Genomic DNA, 17,695 nt, shown 5'->3' with positions numbered 1-17,695 from the left:
TTGCCCAAGGACTTAGTCCCCTCTTTGAGACACTTGTGATTTAGGGCTATATAAATAAACATTGATTGATTGTAAACAATATAAAACACTGTATAACAGACCTGGGCAAATTAAGGCCCGGGGGCCACATGCGGCCCGTTGAGCTTTTCAATCTGGCCCGCCGGACATTCCCAAATAATGTTTTTAGATCTTTAAGACGGAAAGTGTAGCTGCCATTATGATGTGCAGTGATGTTTTCTAATGACCATAAGTCTTGAACTATACAAAGTATTTCAATGGTAGGAATCTGCGCTTATGGATGATATACCAGTTACTATGGTAATCTAATTAGTTACTATGGTCATCTAATTAGTTACTATAGTCATCTAATTAGTTACTATGGTCATCTAATTAGTTACTATGGTCATCTACGTCCCAGCAGCTCAGACGAGGCACCAAACAGTGTGGGCGGGAATCGTTTCCACAGACGCGGAAGGAGATTTTCACAACAAAGTTCTAAAGCTTAGTGATATATAGAATAGAATAGAACGTACTTTATTGATCCCTGGGGGGACTTCAGCAAATATCAGATGTATCAGATTGTAGGTGGGTTTATTTTGTACCCTTCGCGTTCATATTTCACTGTTTGTTGCATTTTTGTTGCGTTTCACTTGATCGTAAAATATGTCGATCGAAAGGGGGTGTGACGTTCATATTTTGTCAATATTCAGTGGTTTATAGTTCATAGAAAAATGTAAAATTCCATTAAGTTTTTTAAGGCGGTCTGTCATAACGTTTTTAGCATTCAATCAGACATTATTGTGAGGTTTTGTATTAGTGTTCCTAAAAATAGATATACCGGCCCCCAGACACATTTTTTTCTCTAAATGTGGCCCCCCGAGTCAAAATAATTGCCCAGGCCTGCTGTATAACAATATGAACAATGCAACCAAAAATGTACAGATATTTGTAAAAAAATAAATAAATAAACACGGAAAAAAGCGGGAAAATATTAATCTTAGTACGCTAATATTGATCTTGGTGTTGATGCTATCAATATTTGGATCGATCCGCCATTGAGAAAGAGCTGAAACATGATGCAAGATAAGATGACGTGCCCACATTATTACAATTTCTTCATTCTACTAACGTGTGGCTCAGATTGTAGAAAAGCCTCCTGAAACAAAAACGCTACTAGGTGGTGTGTGTTGTTTTCCATAGAAAATGTCGTCACCAACCACTTTAGGTACGCTACTAATAACGATACTCGGTCAATATTTTGTCACTTTCACTTTATTTAACTTCCTATTTCACCTCCAGTGGCGTACTACAACGCACAGACAACAATAAATCGTTATGTTTCATTAAAAAATACAATCGGAGTCCTACTTTTCCCGTTAACTTTCCATTCCCGGGTTACGTCACACGTCTGCGTGTTGCCAGGTGGAATTGGCTGTGTACAATCACAATTTCAGTTAAAAAACACTAATATAATTATTCCTAGGGATGATACTCAAAACCGGTTTTCCCAGTTGTTCGATAAGAAAAGAACAGAGTCCTCGGACTCGTATCCCTTTTTGAGAACCGGTACCAGTTATCGAGACCACTTTGAGTAAAGAAAAAGAGTCGGTTCTTTATTCGAATCCCGTCCCGACCAGAAATGCTCCGTGTGACATCACAACAAATCTCGTCACGTAGCTCAGTCGTTAGGCGCAGATAGGGAAAGCAGGAAAAATGGACGGGAAAAAGCGCTCCAAGGTGTAATAAAGTTCAAAACAAAAAGGTATAATCCAATGAATAACTTTACTGAGAAATTTGAGCAGGGTAAAGACACATGAACACTTTAACGACCAACCTGAAACATAGCAACCAGGCTAGCAACGCACCTCCTTTACGGCAGCTGTCGCAACGTTCTTAAAGCAACCGCAGCACATACATATATGCCATCTCCATTTTTTAACTTTTGTTTTTCTTTACTTGTAAACAAAACAAAATCACACTGTATATGTGTTGTCTGTCTAATTGTAAATAATGCAGACGAGGCGTGTTGGCTGAGTTCACAGCGTGCTCATAACCTCATTCTTAGCTGCCGGGTGACGATATGCAACACTTTTCGGGGCTACCGCGCATGCTCGTCACTCCCGTTGCATGCTGGGTAGTGTAGTTGTTATATTCCCTAGCTCATAACATCTTTCCCCCTATAAAGAAATAATGTTAACTCAATAAAGTGTATTTCTTTTTTAAGCTTTAACTTGTCATTTTTTAGCAGTGTAACCACATTTGCAAAGAACCTTTCTCGGCGTGGCGAAGTTGGTAGAGTGGCCGTGCCAGCAATCGGAGTGTTGCTGGTTACTGGGGTTCAATCCCCACCTTCTACCATCCTAGTCACGTCCGTTGTGTCCTTGGGCAAGACACTTCACCCTTGCTCCTGATGGCTGCTGGTTAGCGCCTTGCATGGCAGCTCCCGCCATCAGTGTGTGAATGTGTGTGTGAATGGGTGAATGTGGAAATACTGTCAAAGCGCTTTGAGTACCTTGAAGGTAGAAAAGCGCTATACAAGTATAACCCATTTATCATTTATCATTTATTCATAGAATTTTCTTTCAATAAAAAATAAAGTGCAAAAATCTCAAAGCATCATAACAAACAGTTATGTCAAATAGCAGCAGAATTGCACTTTTTGGAGAGCTGTATTATTTTCAGTTTTGTGCCCAAGGGACTGATTTTATTTAACACTATATTATTATTTATACACCTATAGTGATCACAGAGACAGCTTGTTTTTGTGTTACAGTATATATTTGTTTTTCTGAAAAATCCCACTTAATATACTTTGGGTAACAACAGTCAATATTTATTTATTTTATTTGATTTTTTTAGGGGGGTAACAGTCAATATTTATTTATTTATTAGATTAAATTGTTTTCTTATATAATAAAAGTGAGCTTTTGTTAAACTAAATATTGTGTGTTTTTTTCCATATACAACAACCTATCTGGACTCGATAAGAGAATCGATAAGGAATCGGTTCGATAAGAGGATTCGATAATAGGCTCGAACTCGATAATTTCTTATCAAACATCATCCCTAATTATTCCCTTTTATTAAAGGCCTACTGAAACCCACTACTACCGACCACGCAGTCTGATAGTTTATATATCAATGATGAAATCTTAACATTATAACACATGCCAATACGGCCGGGTTAACTTATAAAGTGACATTTTAAATTTGCCGCTAAACTTCCGGTTCGAAACGCCTCTGCGGATGACGTATGCGCGTGACGTAGCCCGGGGAACACGGGTATGCCTTCCACATTGAAGCCAATACGAAAAAGCTCTGTTTTCATTTCATAATTCCACAGTATTCTGGACATCTGTGTTCGTGAATCTGTTGCAATCATGTTCATTGCATTATGGAGAAGGAAGCTGAGCAAGCAAAGAAGAAAGTTGTCGGTGCGAAATGGACGTATTTTTCGAACGTAGTCAGCAACAACAGTACACAGCCGGCGCTTCTTTGTTTACATTCCCGAAAGATGCAGTCAAGATGGAAGAACTCGGATAACAGAGACTCTAACCAGGAGGACTTTTGACTTCGATACACAGACGCCTGTAGAGAACTGGGACAACACAGACTCTTACCAGGATTACTTTGATTTGGATGACAAAGACGCAGACGTGCTACTGTGAGTATGCAGCTTTGGCTTCTAAACATTTGATCGCTTGACCGTATGTGCGTAACTTTTTTTTGCGTATGTACGTAACTTTTTAAAAATATATAAGCTTTATGAACCTTGGGTTAGGTGAACGGTCTTTTGGGCTGAGTGATTGTGTGTGTTGATCAGGTGTTTGAATTGTATTGGCGTGTTCTATGGAGCTAGGAGCTAGCATAGGAGCTAGGAGTTAGCATAACAAAGACTTAGGTGTTTTTATGCAGGATTAATTTGTGTCATATTAAATATAAGCCTGGTTGTGTTGTGGCTAATAGAGTAAATATATGTCTTGTGTTTATTTACTGTTGTAGTCATTCCCAGCTGAATATCAGGTACCGTGAGTATGCAGCCTTGGCTGCTAAACATTTTATAGCTTGACCGTACGTGCGCGTCACGTACGTAACTTTTTAAAAATATATAAGCTTTATGAACCTTGGGTTAGGTGAACGGTCTTTTGGGCTGAGTGATTGTGTGTGTTGATCAGGTGTTTGAATTGTATTGGCGTGTTCTATGAGCTAGGAGCTAGCAGAGGAGCTAGGAGCTAGCATAACAAACACGCAGGTGTTTTTATGCAGGATTAATTTGTGGCATATTAAATATAAGCCTGGTTGTGTTGTGGCTAATAGAGTATATATATGTATTGTGTTTATTTACTGTTGTAGTCATTCCCAGCTGAATATCAGGTCACCCCCGGCTCTCACAGCATCTTCCCTATCTGAATAGCTTCAACTCCCCACTAGTCCTTCACTTGCACTTTACTCATCCACAAATCTTTCATCCTCGCTCAAATTAATGGGGAAATTGTCGCTTTCTCGGTCCGAATCTCTCTCACTTCATGCGGCCATCATTGTAAACAATAGGGAACTTTGCGTATATGTTCAACTGACTACGTCACGCTACTTCCGGTAGGGGCAAGCCTTTTTTTTATCAGATACCAAAAGTTGCAATCTTTATCGTCGTTGTTCTATACTAAATCCTTTCAGCAAAAATATGGCAATATCGCGAAATGATCAAGTATGACACATAGAATAGATCTGCTATCCCCGTTTAAATAAAAAAAATTCATTTCAGTAGGCCTTTAAATATCAGGTTAAAAAAAAGTGAACAAAAGTTACTATTGTACTACTATAAGCTCTTGTTCAAATACTTACACTTATAGGCCCCATGCTGTGCCCAAGGACTTAGTCCCCTGTTTGTAAACAATATAAAACACTGTATAACAAACCTGGGCAAATTAAGGCCCGGGGGCCACATGCTTTTCAATCTGGCCCGCCGGACATTCCCAAATAATGTTTTTAGATCTTTAAGACGGAAAGTGTAGCTGCCATTATGATGTGCAGTGATGTTTTCTAATGACCGTAAGTCTTGAACTATACAAAGTATTTCAATGGTAGGAATCTGCGCTTATGGATGATGTACCAATTACTATGGTAATCTAATTAGTTACTATGGTCATCTAATTAGTTACTATAGTCATCTAATTAGTTACTATGGTCATCTACGTCCCAGCAGCTCAGACGAGGCACCAAGCAGTGTGGGCGGGAATCGTTTCCACAGACGCGGAAGGAGATTTTCACAACAAAGTTCTAAAGCTTAGTGATATATAGAATAGAATAGAACGTACTTTATTGATCCCTGGGGGGAATTCAGCAAATATCAGATGTATCAGATTGTAGGTGGGTTTATTTTGTACCCTTTGCGTTCATATTTCACTGTTTGTTGCATTTTTGTTGCGTTTCACTTGATTGTAAAATATGTCGATCGAAAGGGGGTGTGACGTTCATATTTTGTCAATATTCAGGGTTTTATCGTTCATAGAAAAATGTAAAATTCCATTACGTTTTTTAAGGCGGTCTGTCATAACGTTTTTAGCATTCCATCAGACATTATTGTGAGGTTTTGTATTAGTGTTCCTAAAAATAGATATACCGGCCCCCAGACACATTTTTTTCTCTAAATGTGGCCCCCCGAGTCAAAATAATTGCCCAGTCCTGCTGTATAACAATATGAACAATGCAACCAAAATAATACAGATATTTGTAAAAAATAAAATAGACACGGAAAAAAGCGGAAAAAGATTAATCTTAATACGCTAATATTGATCTTGGTGTTGATGCTATCAATATTTGCATCGATCCGCCCATCCCTTGTCATTGTAGATAGGCTGTTGTTTTGCTGGAATAGCAACTGCAAAAACTGACACAACAGCCTGTGAGAAGCCAGCATGCATACCTCTATATAGTTATTAGATCATGCTCTATCTATATAACAGTGGAACAATGAAATGCTGGTGCAGTCTATTTGGTATTTTGTTTTAGCTGGCATACCAAGTGGAACCTCTGTTGCCTTGTCGACGTCTTAGCTTTCCATTGCCTCTTGCTCCTCATTAATAACTTATGGAGGGAATAGCATCTTATTTCAAAGAAGAAATGGGATTTATGGCTCTTGGAAGGGAGGAGGAACTTGAGGAGCCTTTCCTTTCAATAGCCGCCGTTCAAAAGACTGGCTCGTTATAATAGTTATTTTTAAACCGTTTTTTTTTTTTTTTAATCAAGGAAACAATCACTAGTATCAGGTATACAATAAAATGTAGATCATTATAATTTGATTTACGCAAATATTACTCTATTGGTGGGAATTACTCTGAAATATTGCTACAATGAATTTTTTTTGTTGTATTTTCATTGTAAACATTCCATAAGGCGGTGTCATATTTCCATGCTTTGGCAATGACCTCGCTCGTTTACATTTTACCTCACCTGAAAAAATGTGTAACATTTTAACAATATTGAAAAAAAATACATGAATAATGAGTAAGAACAAAATGGATTCATGCATATAAAAATATATAAATAAAACTACACTTAAAATGAGGACGTAATACAAATGTGAATGCAAAATTATACTACCATACCTGGTGTGTACGCCTAAACTACTACCTTCAGAATAATGAACTAAATAACTGTGATAAATAAATACACAAAAAATATATTAATAATTGTAATATATATATATATATATATATATATATATATATATATATATATATATATATATATATATATATATATATATTTCTGTATTTTTATATACAACCATATATTTTTGTTTGATTGTGGGAAAAAAGCTAATCTAAATGCTGCATGTTTCCTTTAAGTCTGACTCATTTTCTATAGTCCACTTGCACGTATGTGCAAAGTGGGCAATTGCTAAATTTGCACATGCATTAAAAAACGGATCTCAAATTTACGGCTCACAACTGGGAATCGGTTCCCATTGTTCACTTAAAAGAGCCGTTTAAAGGACTTGTCTCGTTCACAAATGTCACAACTCTATTTCAAAGGTTTTAATGTCTTGGCAAGGTTTGCAATTCAGTTTCCTTTTCTTGACAAGTACGGCATATGCATTAAATTGATGTGATTAGTGGTTAGGGACTCTTGCATTCCTTAAAAATGCATTTTTGGGATGGATGGTAATTGGAGTCTCTAAATCGTCCATAAGTGCATGCAAGTATGAATGATTGTCTTAATGGCTCCAGCTCACTTTGTGGCCCTCAAGAGGGCAAACAGTATATGGATAGATAGATAAACACTCACAATGATGGCACACTTACTATTTTGAGTGTGTGAAGTGCAGCAAAATGCAGTGCACTGTCAGTACCTGGATGTTGCGCTCAACATGCCCCAAATAACGATGGACCCTAACCACCCTCAGTCCTTCATCGCCATTTTGTCTATACGTAGCGGAAGAGGGAGGGAATAACGTTAGTATCTGCAAAAAGGAGAGAATAAGTGTTGAAAGATGGCACCAGGCACCTCAGAAACTTAGAAACCAGCTTACATATATGGAAATGTACTGGTGGTAGAATTTACATTTTTTTCCAATTGCTTACACACTAAATGTTATATTTTCACACAGTTAACAAAAGTCTACACACAGTAAACAAAACCACTGTGCAGATTTGCTTAATATTAGGCATAGAGTCTGCTCACATTATTTGCTTTACACACACCTTCACAACTTGCACACACAGATAACGATTGTGATACATACATTTTCACACTTTACACACACACTAGGATTGTGACACACACATCTTTACACCTTACACAAAGATAAGGATTGTGAAGTTACTTCCTGGTCAATAAAAAAGGGCTGGCTTGCCAACGACCACACAATTGAACACATTGGAGAATCACATCCACCAGGTGTAAAGACACATAGGTGATGAATTGAAAATACATCTTTCAAGTAGGGCTGCAACAACTAATCGATTAAATCCGATTATAAAAATAGTTGGCGATTAATTTAGTCATTGATTCATTGGATCCTTATTTTATTTGTTATTTTTTTTAATTTTTAATTTTTATTTTTTATAAACCTTTATCTATAAACTGCAACATTTACAAACAGCTGAGAAACAATAATCAAAATAAGTAGGGTGCCAGTATGCGTTTTCCCCCCCATAAAACACTGGAAAGGATAGAAATGTAGTTTGTCTCTTTTATCCGCTTATTAATCGATTAATCGAAGTAATAATCGACAGATTAATCGATTATAAAATTAGTAGTTAGTTGCAGCCCTACTTTCAAGTGGGTGCTACAGCTATACAGTTTTTTCCATTTATAATTTTTATCTCCAGATTTTTTATTTAAACCTTTTTATTTGTCTCAGAATTTAAATTGTACTGCATGTCATTGTTGACTACTGTGATATGTTACTTTAATGTGGTAAAAATAAATATTTTCAGTTTGCAGCATCATTGTTGAGCACTTCTTGAAAAGATTACAGGATATTTGTACTTTCTCTTCAGGTCCTTGCGTATAGGCCCACTTCTAAGTAAACAATGACGATTGCTATGGATTTGCCAATATATTTTGTCAAGTTACAGTAGTCATTCATCACATAGGCTAAAAAGGTCGGGCAAAATGCCCCAAACGTGTGATTTCTTATAGTAAAATTGTTTTTTTTTTACAAATGTGTTTTGTATTTATTACTGTTCTGGGTAACTCACTCCAATAGTGTCTTATCATTTGAATTCTGTGTGAGTGAGATGACAATAAAACTGCATTTTTAACAAATGCTTGCTTTATTTTGATGAATGGGCATATGTTTTGACCGAAGTGTGTCATTTTGCAAATAATCTAGGAATTTTAAGAAAATGTAATGTTGTGTTTTAAAAGTGCGTAAATCCTTTTGAAAAAAGACAGCCAGTTAGTAAAATTGTGTGTGAGCAAATGGAAAAAACTGTTATTTGAGACCCAATTTTTGATAAAAAAAAATGAAAGCCACAGATTACACAACAGTCCCCTCTAGTGGTTGCAAATAGTATAGCGTTTCCTAATACTGTGGGTGCCGAGGGCAAAGGTGAAAATATCCCAACAGCAATTTAAAGCGTAAAACGTTCCTATATTCAATACCAACAACAATGGCAGATGGCAACTAGTTAGCCAACGAGGTAGCCTTGCGAAAATACTTGTGTGAGCGTTAGGGGTGTCCCAAACTTTTGCACTTCCGATACCGATATTGATCCGATATCAGCAGGAATCACACATGCTTTTATTATTTTTCTAATGTGGAATGTTAGAAAAGATTTGATCAAGTGAAATTAGTCCATCAGAGAACAATGTGAAAAACACAAACCTTTTTATTATTAACAATTTGGAATGGATTTCCCATCATCCTTTGCAAGGTGAATTCCAGCTCCTTCGCTTTGGTCGGCGGTTTGTTGTTTCTCTTTGTAGAACTAAAAGATATAAAAATACTTTTGTACCTGCTGCCATCACACTCTTAAATAAGGCTAGCACATTGGGATTTTATTTATTTATTATATCTCAGCACTTTCATCACAATTATTTCATTGGTTTATTTCATTGTTCGAGGCTGCCTGTATACTGCTGATTGTTTGTGGTTTTTTATGTTTTATATGATTTGTGTTTGCTCGCTTCATTCTGCCTTGACGCTGAAATACCAATGTCTGCACAACTATGTTACCTCCGGTTACCATTAAAGAAACCTTGACCTTAATCTGTCTTCAAGTTGAAGTGGAGTGGTAATTGTTTTTGGCGACACCTCGTGATCACAACAATGCATTAAGTTAAGCTCATGACGCGGTACGTTAAATGATGCGGACACGTTTGTTACTGGATAATTTTTTATTACACTTCTGCCTTTGACACTTTGTATGTTTAAGTAATGCACAACTATATTGATTTGATACTTGTTTATATTCAAAAATGTGATGTTTCAGATTGCAATATTGTTCAATTAAGAACATTTATTACATACACTATATTGCCAAAAGTATTTGGCCACCAGCCTTGACTCACATAAGAACTTGAAGTGCCATCCCATTCCTAACCCATAGGGTTCAATATGACGTTGGTCCACCTTTTGCAGCTATTACAGCTTCAACTGTTCTGCGAAGGCTGTCCACAAGGTTGCAGAGTGTGTTTATAGGAATGTTCCACCATTCTTCCAAAAGCGCATTGGTGAGGTCACACACTGATGTTGGTCGAGAAGGCCTGGCTCTCAGTCTCCGTTCTAAGTCATCCCAAAGGTGTCCTATCGGGTTCAGGTCAGGACTCTGTGCAGGCCAGTCAAGTTCATCCACACCAGACTCTGTCATCCATGTCTTTATGGACATTGCTTTGTGCACTGGTGCACAGTCATGTTGGAAGAGGAAGGGGCCCGCTCCAAACTGTTCCCACAAGGTTGGGAGCATGGAATTGTCCAAAATGTTTTGGTATCCTGGAGCATTCAAAGTTCCTTTCACTGGAACTAAGGGGCCACGCCCAACTCCTGGAAAAACAACCCCACACCATAATTCCTCCTCCACCAAATTTCACACTAAGCACAATGCAGTCCATCAGACTCGTCCGGGCCAAGTGATTTATCATCATTTGGATGGGTGGCCTAATACTTTTGGCAATATAGTGTATGTCTAGCTTAGGAGCTATAGTAGTTGCTAGCTCCTTGTAGCTTTCTTCTACCGTGTTTACCTTTTGTAAGTGATTTGACTACAATACCAAAAAAAAGACTAAAGTTGTGTACATATTGGAGGACATTTAAATGTTAACTGGTTGTCCAGCTTTGCGCAAGTAAACGTGCTGCAGGACTGCTTGTAGTAAAACTAATATTTAAAAGTTTTGACGCAATGAGATATAATCCAATACTTGTTTTTTAAGATGATATTGAACAATATGTGATATTATTATCGAATCAGGGTACTCCGAGTGAGTTTAAAACAGACCTGCCCAACGGATATTCCCAAATAATTTTCTTAGATATTTAAGATGGAAAGTGTAGCTGCCATTATGATGTGCAGTGATGTTTTTAAATGACCGCAAGTCTTCAACTATACAAAGTATTTCAATGGTTGGAATCTGTGCTTTTGCATGATATACGAGTTACTATGGTAATCTAATTAGTTGCTATGGTAATCCAATTAGTTACTATGGTCATCTAAGCAGCTCAGACGAGGCACCAAGCAGTGTGGGCGGGGAGCGTTTCCACGGAGTGTTTCCTGAAATGTGGGTGTTAGGGACAGACGTGGAAGGAAATTTTCACAACAAAGTTCTAAAGCTTAGTGATGTATCAGATTGTAAGTGTTTTTTGGTTTTTTTACCCTTCGCGTTCATATTTCACTGTGTTTATTGCATTTTTGTTGCATTTCGCTTGATTGTAAAATATGTGGATGGAGAGGGGATGTGACGTTCATATGTTGTCAATATTCAGTGTTTTATTCTTCATAGTTAGTATTGTAAATCCCACATTCTTTATTTTCATGTACATTTTGGGTGTCTCATTCAGTAAAAAAAATTTAAATTCCATTCCGTTTTTTCAGGCGTTTTTAGCATTCAATCATACATTATTGTGAGGTTTTGTATTAGTGGTCATAAAAATAGATATACCGGCCCCCAGACACATTTTTTTCTCTAAATGTGGCCCCTGAGTCAAAATAATTGCCCAGGCCGGATTAAAATGTCAGTATGAGTATGTATGACATTTGGGAGGCCACCCTCAAACGACTCAACGTGCAAAATTTGGCCCCCATACCCCAAATAGTGTACCACCACTATATACCACCATTGCGGCATCATTACTATAATCAAGGATTCAACAAACTTTATTGTGTCGATAGCTTAGAGGTGACAGAGCTTTCGCTGCTGCTGCTCCCAAGCTCTGGAACGACCTACCTCTGAGTGTTAGAAAAGCCTCCTCTCTTCCTGTTTGTAAATCTCTCTTAAAAACATACTTTTATTCCATGGCTTTTAACACTGAGTGATATCCATCCTGCAATGGCGCCCCATAATACACCTGCTGTGAACCTGTTTTTATATTTTATTTATTTATTTTTTTATCGTGTTCTGTTTGTGTTGTGTTGTGTTGTGTTTGCTCGGTTCTCGTATTATCTTTTAACCTGCCCATTGTACAGCACTTTGGCTACCCCTGTGGTAAATTTTAAATGTGCTTTATAAATAAAGTTGATTTGATTTGATTTGATTTGATTGTCATACCGGCCTAATATTTGTAGGGCTGCAACAACGAATCGATTAAATCGATTAAAATCGATTATAAAAATATTTGGCGATTAATTTAGTCATCAATTCGTTGGATCTATGCTATGCGCATGCGCAGAGGCTACTTTTATTTTTATTTTATTTTTATTTTTTTTATAAACCTTTATTTATAAACGGCAATATTTACAAACAGCTGAGAAACAATAATCAAAATAAGTATGGTGCCAGTATGCTGTTTTTCCCCCCAATAAAATACTGGAAAGGATAGAAATGCAGTTTGTATATTTTATCCGATTATTAATCGATTAATCGAAGTAATAAACAACAGATTAATCGATTATCAAATGAGTTGTTAGTCGCAGCCCTAAATATTTGTCATTTTCATGTACTAAGCTAGCCCAATATTCCGATCAATAATAGCATTCGTGTAAATACTTCGACTACTGAAAAAAGCCACCCTAAAAAACTTCCAAATCAAAGCAGGTTTTGATCATTTCAAAAAGCATAAAAATATGTTTTCAAGGCTTTTACGATTAAGGATTCACGATGACATCACAGCTTCCAAAAAGAACGAGACTTCACCACCAGTCGTGTCTTTTAACACAAGTTATTTATTTTTTTCTGCGTTCCACTTTACCGCACGTCGTTTATAACATATTTTCCCGACATAAAATTGAAGTAAATCAAGCAACGACTGTCATTTGTGGCGTTTAAATGGTTATTTGGTACGAGCTGACGCCCCTTCGGGTAACCACAGAATGGTTTGATCCGCGTCCATATAAACGCACTTGGACTTGCTTTAATTTAGAAATAATCAAAGTTATCGTCAGTCAAAGTGGCTAAAAACACTGCCAACATGGAGTGGACTCCGATGGAAATCAACCCCGAGGTGACGAAACATAACCAGCGTCGCTATTTCATTCATTTAGAACCAGACTGGGTGAATTAATTGACTATTGTTTGATTTGTTTACAGGTGCTGAACAAGGTGGGTTAGCTTAAAAAAAGTCGCTGAGTCATGGCGGCATGTTTAAAATGTCTGGTAAGTTTGGACTGAGGCTTAACGTGGACAATTTAGCGTCTACGAGCTGCGTCGCCTCGGCATAAATGCACAAGTTTCGAGGCATGTTTTGTTTTAGGTGTAGAAATTAGGTTAAAATGTGCTTGATAAGCTAGCAGCAGCATCATTAGCTGCTATTGGGTGTGGTCTGCCTGGACCAGCACGCAGCATCACCCATCAAAGATGGCTCCTCCGGCAATGGGACGTTATTCAAACCAGTCTTTTTCTTTCTTCACGCCAGTTGATGATGAAACTCGGCGTGGGGAAAAACTGGCGTTTTGTGGACGTGCTGGGTCTGGAGGCTGAGCCACTCTCGCTGGTCCCCGAGGAATGCTGTGCCTTGATGCTGCTTTTCCCCCTGACACAACAGGTACACCCATCCATCAATGGGAACCCGATTGTTCATTCACATGCACACCGTAAAAAATAAAATAAAAGGTAAAAAAAAAAAACTAGAGATGGATTTGACTGTAACATAGATGTAGCGGAATGTTGCTGATTAAGCTTCAGGGGTGGGGTGGGGGGTGTTGATCCATACAGACTGCTTGTCTGGGGTGTGGTGATGCTGAAGTGGCAAAGGGGTGGGTTATACTGGATAAAGGGATTGTAATGCAGGGGTTTAGTATGGCGATGAGTCATCAGTTGTCAAACTTTGCAATAAAACACTTTGATCACAGGTGTCAAACGCAAGGCCACTTCATTGTATGTGGAGTGCAAAAAGCTGGGTATAATGAGTGCAATAGAAAACTTTCTAGCGAAATGTATTTGTTCTTTTTATTTTGATAGAAAAAAATAATGCATGTTTGAGGTGGAAATGTTTGGGCACCTCGCGATTCAACACTGTTCTCTTAATATTATTTGATATATAAATTATGATAAACCTTAAAAGGTTAGTTTACAAAATCACCTTTGGGCTTCTGACATAGGACTTATAGGTGTGGTGTTGGCCTAAAAAATTTATTTTTAAAACAATTTTAAAAAAAAATTTATTTACAAAAAGCAATGTTAATCTATGTGACAATCATCGGTACTTTAACTTTATTACAGGAAAATGGAGCAAGTCCAACCCAATCCCAGCTTTACAATACTTGAAAATTACAAATAAGGAAAACTAAAAATTTATAAAAAAAAACGTGTCAATAGTTCTTAAAATGTTTTAATCCAAAAATTATAAAAAAAATTATAATTTTCCCCAAACATTTAAAAAAAAAAAATCTATTCTCAAAAATTATGAATCAATTTCAAATTGGAATAAATAAAAATAGCCATTTAGATGGGAATACAAAATTTTTAGGACACCATTGCAGCAAGGTATTCCAAGCATTTTTGGGGGGGGCGTTATCAAAAAATAAATTTAATAATTCTGCTTGTCAAGTTGACGTATGATTTCAAAGCAAGTTATCTATTAATCTGTTGATAAAAAAACAAATTTTTTCCATTTATGTTTTTTTCATCCATTAAAGGTCAAACAAAATAACTATCAACATAATAAAACGGGTTATAGTTTACAAAAGCTCCTTTGGGCTTCTGACATAGGACATAGGTGTAGTGTTTCCCTAAAAATGATTTTAAAAAATGGTTTTTTTTAAATTTTATTTGCAAAAAACACAGAATGTTAATCTATTAAAGGAAATGGACCAACTCCAACCCAACTCCACCTTTACAACACTTAGGATACAATTTAAAAATAAGGAAAACCAAAAATTCATTAAAAAAATATCAATAGTTCTTTTAATGTTTTTAATCCAAAAATAAAAATAATTTGGCCCAAACATATATATTTTAATCTATTCTCAAAAAGTATTAAAAATTAAATTTAAAATTGGAATAATTTAAAATAGCCATTTGGATGGGAATCAATATTTTTAGGACACCCACTGCTTATATTCTAAACTTTAATATTATCTGTGGAGGCAACGGGATGTTCCAAGCATTTTTTGGGGGGTTATCAAAAATACATTTAAAAATGCTGCTTGTCAAGTTGACTTATGATTTCAAAGCGAGTTATCCATTAATCTGTTGGTAAAAAAATATATAATTTTTTTTTTTTTTTCCATTTTTTTTTTTTCATCCATTAAAGGTCAAACAAAACCACTATCAATATAATATTAAAACAGGTTACAGTTTACAAAAGCTCCTTTGGGCTTCTGACATAGGACATAGGCGTAGTGTTGCCATAAAAACATACTTTTATTTATTTATTTATTTTGTAAATTTTATTTGCAAAAACCACAATGTTAATGTATTAAAGGAAAATTACGCAACTCCAACCTAACCCCAGCTTTACAATACTTAGGATAACATTTTAAAATTAGGAAAACCAAACCTTTTATAAAAAAATATATCAATAGTTCTTTTAATATTTTTAATCTAACAATAAAAATAATTTGGCCAATACTCTCCAGCACCCCCCGCGACCCCGAAAGGGACAAGCAGTAGAAAATGGATGGATGGATGGATGTATTTTTGTAATCGATTTTTGAAAATTATGAATCTACTTAGAATTAGAATAATAAAAAATTGCCATTTGGATAAGAATCCATTTTTTTTAGGACACCCATTGCTTATCTTATAAACTTCAATATTATCTTTGCAGGCAACAAGATGTTCCCAGCATTTTTGGGGGGTTATCAAAAATAAATTTTAAAATTCTGCTTGTCAAGTTTATTTACGATTTCAAAGCAAGTTATCCATTAATCTGTTGGTATAAAAAAAAAAAAAAGTTTCAGTTTTTTTTGTTTTCATCCATTAAAGGCCTACTGAAATGATTTTTTTTTATTCAAACGGGAATAGCAGATCCATTCTATGTGTCATACTTGATCATTTCGCGATATTGCCATATTTTTGCTGAAAGGATTTAATAGAGAAAATCGACGATAAAGTTCGCAACTTTTGCTCGCTGACAAAAAAAGCCTTGCCTGTAGCGTGACGTCACAGGAGCTAGTATTCCTCACAATTCCCCATTGTTTACAATGGAGCGAGAGAGATTCGGACCGAGAAAGTGATGATTACCCCATTAATTTGAGCGAGGATGAAAGATTCGTAGATGAGGAACGTTACAGTGAAGGACTTGAGAGACAGTGATGGACGTATCTTTTTTCGCTCTGACCGTAACTTAGGTACAAGCTGGCTCATTGGATTCCACACTCTCCTTTTTTTATTGTGGATCACGGATTTGTATTTTAAACCACCTCGGATACTATATCCTCTTGAAAATGAGAGTCGAGAACGCAAAATGGACATTCAGAGCCTTTTATCTCCACGACAATACATCGGCGAAATGCTTTAGCTGCGAGCTAACGTGATAGCATCGTGCTTTAACTGCATATAGAAACAAAAAAATAAAGGATAGAAGGAAGAAAATCAACAATACTATTAAACCGTGGACATGTAAATACACGGTTAATGCTTTCCAGGCTGGCGAAGGTTAACAATGCTGTGCTAACGACGCCATTGAAGCTAACTTAGCAACGGGACCTCACAGAGCTATGCTAAAAACATTAGCTCTCCACCTACGCCAGCCAGCCCTCATCTACTCATCAACACCCGTGCTCACCTGCGTTCCAGCGATCGGCAGAAGGACGAAGGACTTCACCCGATGCGTTTGGCGGCCCGGAGACGTAGGAAGTCAAGGTGAGGTCGGCGGCTAGCGCGGCTAGCGCTCCAACAAAGTCCTCCTGGTTGTGTTGCTGTAGTCCGCTGCTAATACACCGATCCCACCTACAACTGTCTTCTTTGCAGCCTTCATTGTTCATTAAACAAATTGCAAAAGATGTCCAAAATACTGTGGAATTATGAAATGAAAACAGAGCTTTTTGTATAGGATTCTACGGGTACCGTAACTTCCGTTACTCTGACTTCATCACGCGCATACGTCATCATACCGCGACGTTTCAGCCGGATATTTCCCGGGAAGTTTTAAAAGTCACTTTATAAGTTAACCCGGCCGTATTGGCATGTGTTGCAATGTTAAGATTTCATCATTGATATATAAACTATCAGACTGCGTGGTCGGTAGTAGTAGGTTTCAGTAGGCCTTTAAAGGTCAAACTACAACTAGCAACATAATATTAAAATAAATCATGAATGGAAAGGATCAGAAGAAAGTATGAACTTGTATCTGCCCTCCATTCGGTTACATTTGTTGTTCAACTCAAAATTCTATTAAGGCAATAATGAAACACAATTGCCTATGCATATTCTGCAACGAGGCTAATATACATAGCTATTTACTGTTACAAGTGGCCCCATAAGAGCAGCCATAACTGCAATTTGGTCCTCACTAAAACAAGTTTGACATCCCTGATATAGGCCTGGAGTGTCTGTTTTTTAATCCAAACATACCATAGCATACCCCCTCAGTCCATGTCTTGTCTTTGGAAAAATTATAAAACTGAATAATATGCGATATTGTGGAGTTTGC

The 17,695-nt window shown here is 36.9% G+C and overlaps 1 protein-coding gene across 3 annotated transcripts in view; it reads left to right on the top strand.

The window, feature by feature from the left end:
- The window catches only part of uchl1 (ubiquitin carboxyl-terminal esterase L1 (ubiquitin thiolesterase)), a 41,725-nt gene that overhangs the window by 15,667 nt on the left and 8,363 nt on the right, over window positions 1–17,695 (top strand). The window contains exons 1-3 of one of the 3 annotated variants that reach the window (XM_062027126.1): window positions 13,023–13,102; window positions 13,189–13,254; window positions 13,514–13,642. In XM_062027126.1, the coding sequence (XP_061883110.1) occupies window positions 13,231–13,254; window positions 13,514–13,642 (153 nt within the window). In that variant the 5' untranslated portion in view covers window positions 13,023–13,102; window positions 13,189–13,230. Of the gene's footprint in view, window positions 1–13,022; window positions 13,103–13,188; window positions 13,255–13,513; window positions 13,643–17,695 lie in introns of those variants that run through there. The other 2 variants (XM_062027125.1, XM_062027127.1) reach the window with 2 other exon arrangements.

This window comes from Entelurus aequoreus, linkage group LG18 (genome assembly GCF_033978785.1).
Source record: "Entelurus aequoreus isolate RoL-2023_Sb linkage group LG18, RoL_Eaeq_v1.1, whole genome shotgun sequence".
Lineage (NCBI taxonomy): Eukaryota > Metazoa > Chordata > Actinopteri > Syngnathiformes > Syngnathidae > Entelurus > Entelurus aequoreus.
The sequence above is the reverse complement of the archived record's forward strand: the minus strand, read 5'-3'. Positions and strand labels throughout refer to the sequence as shown.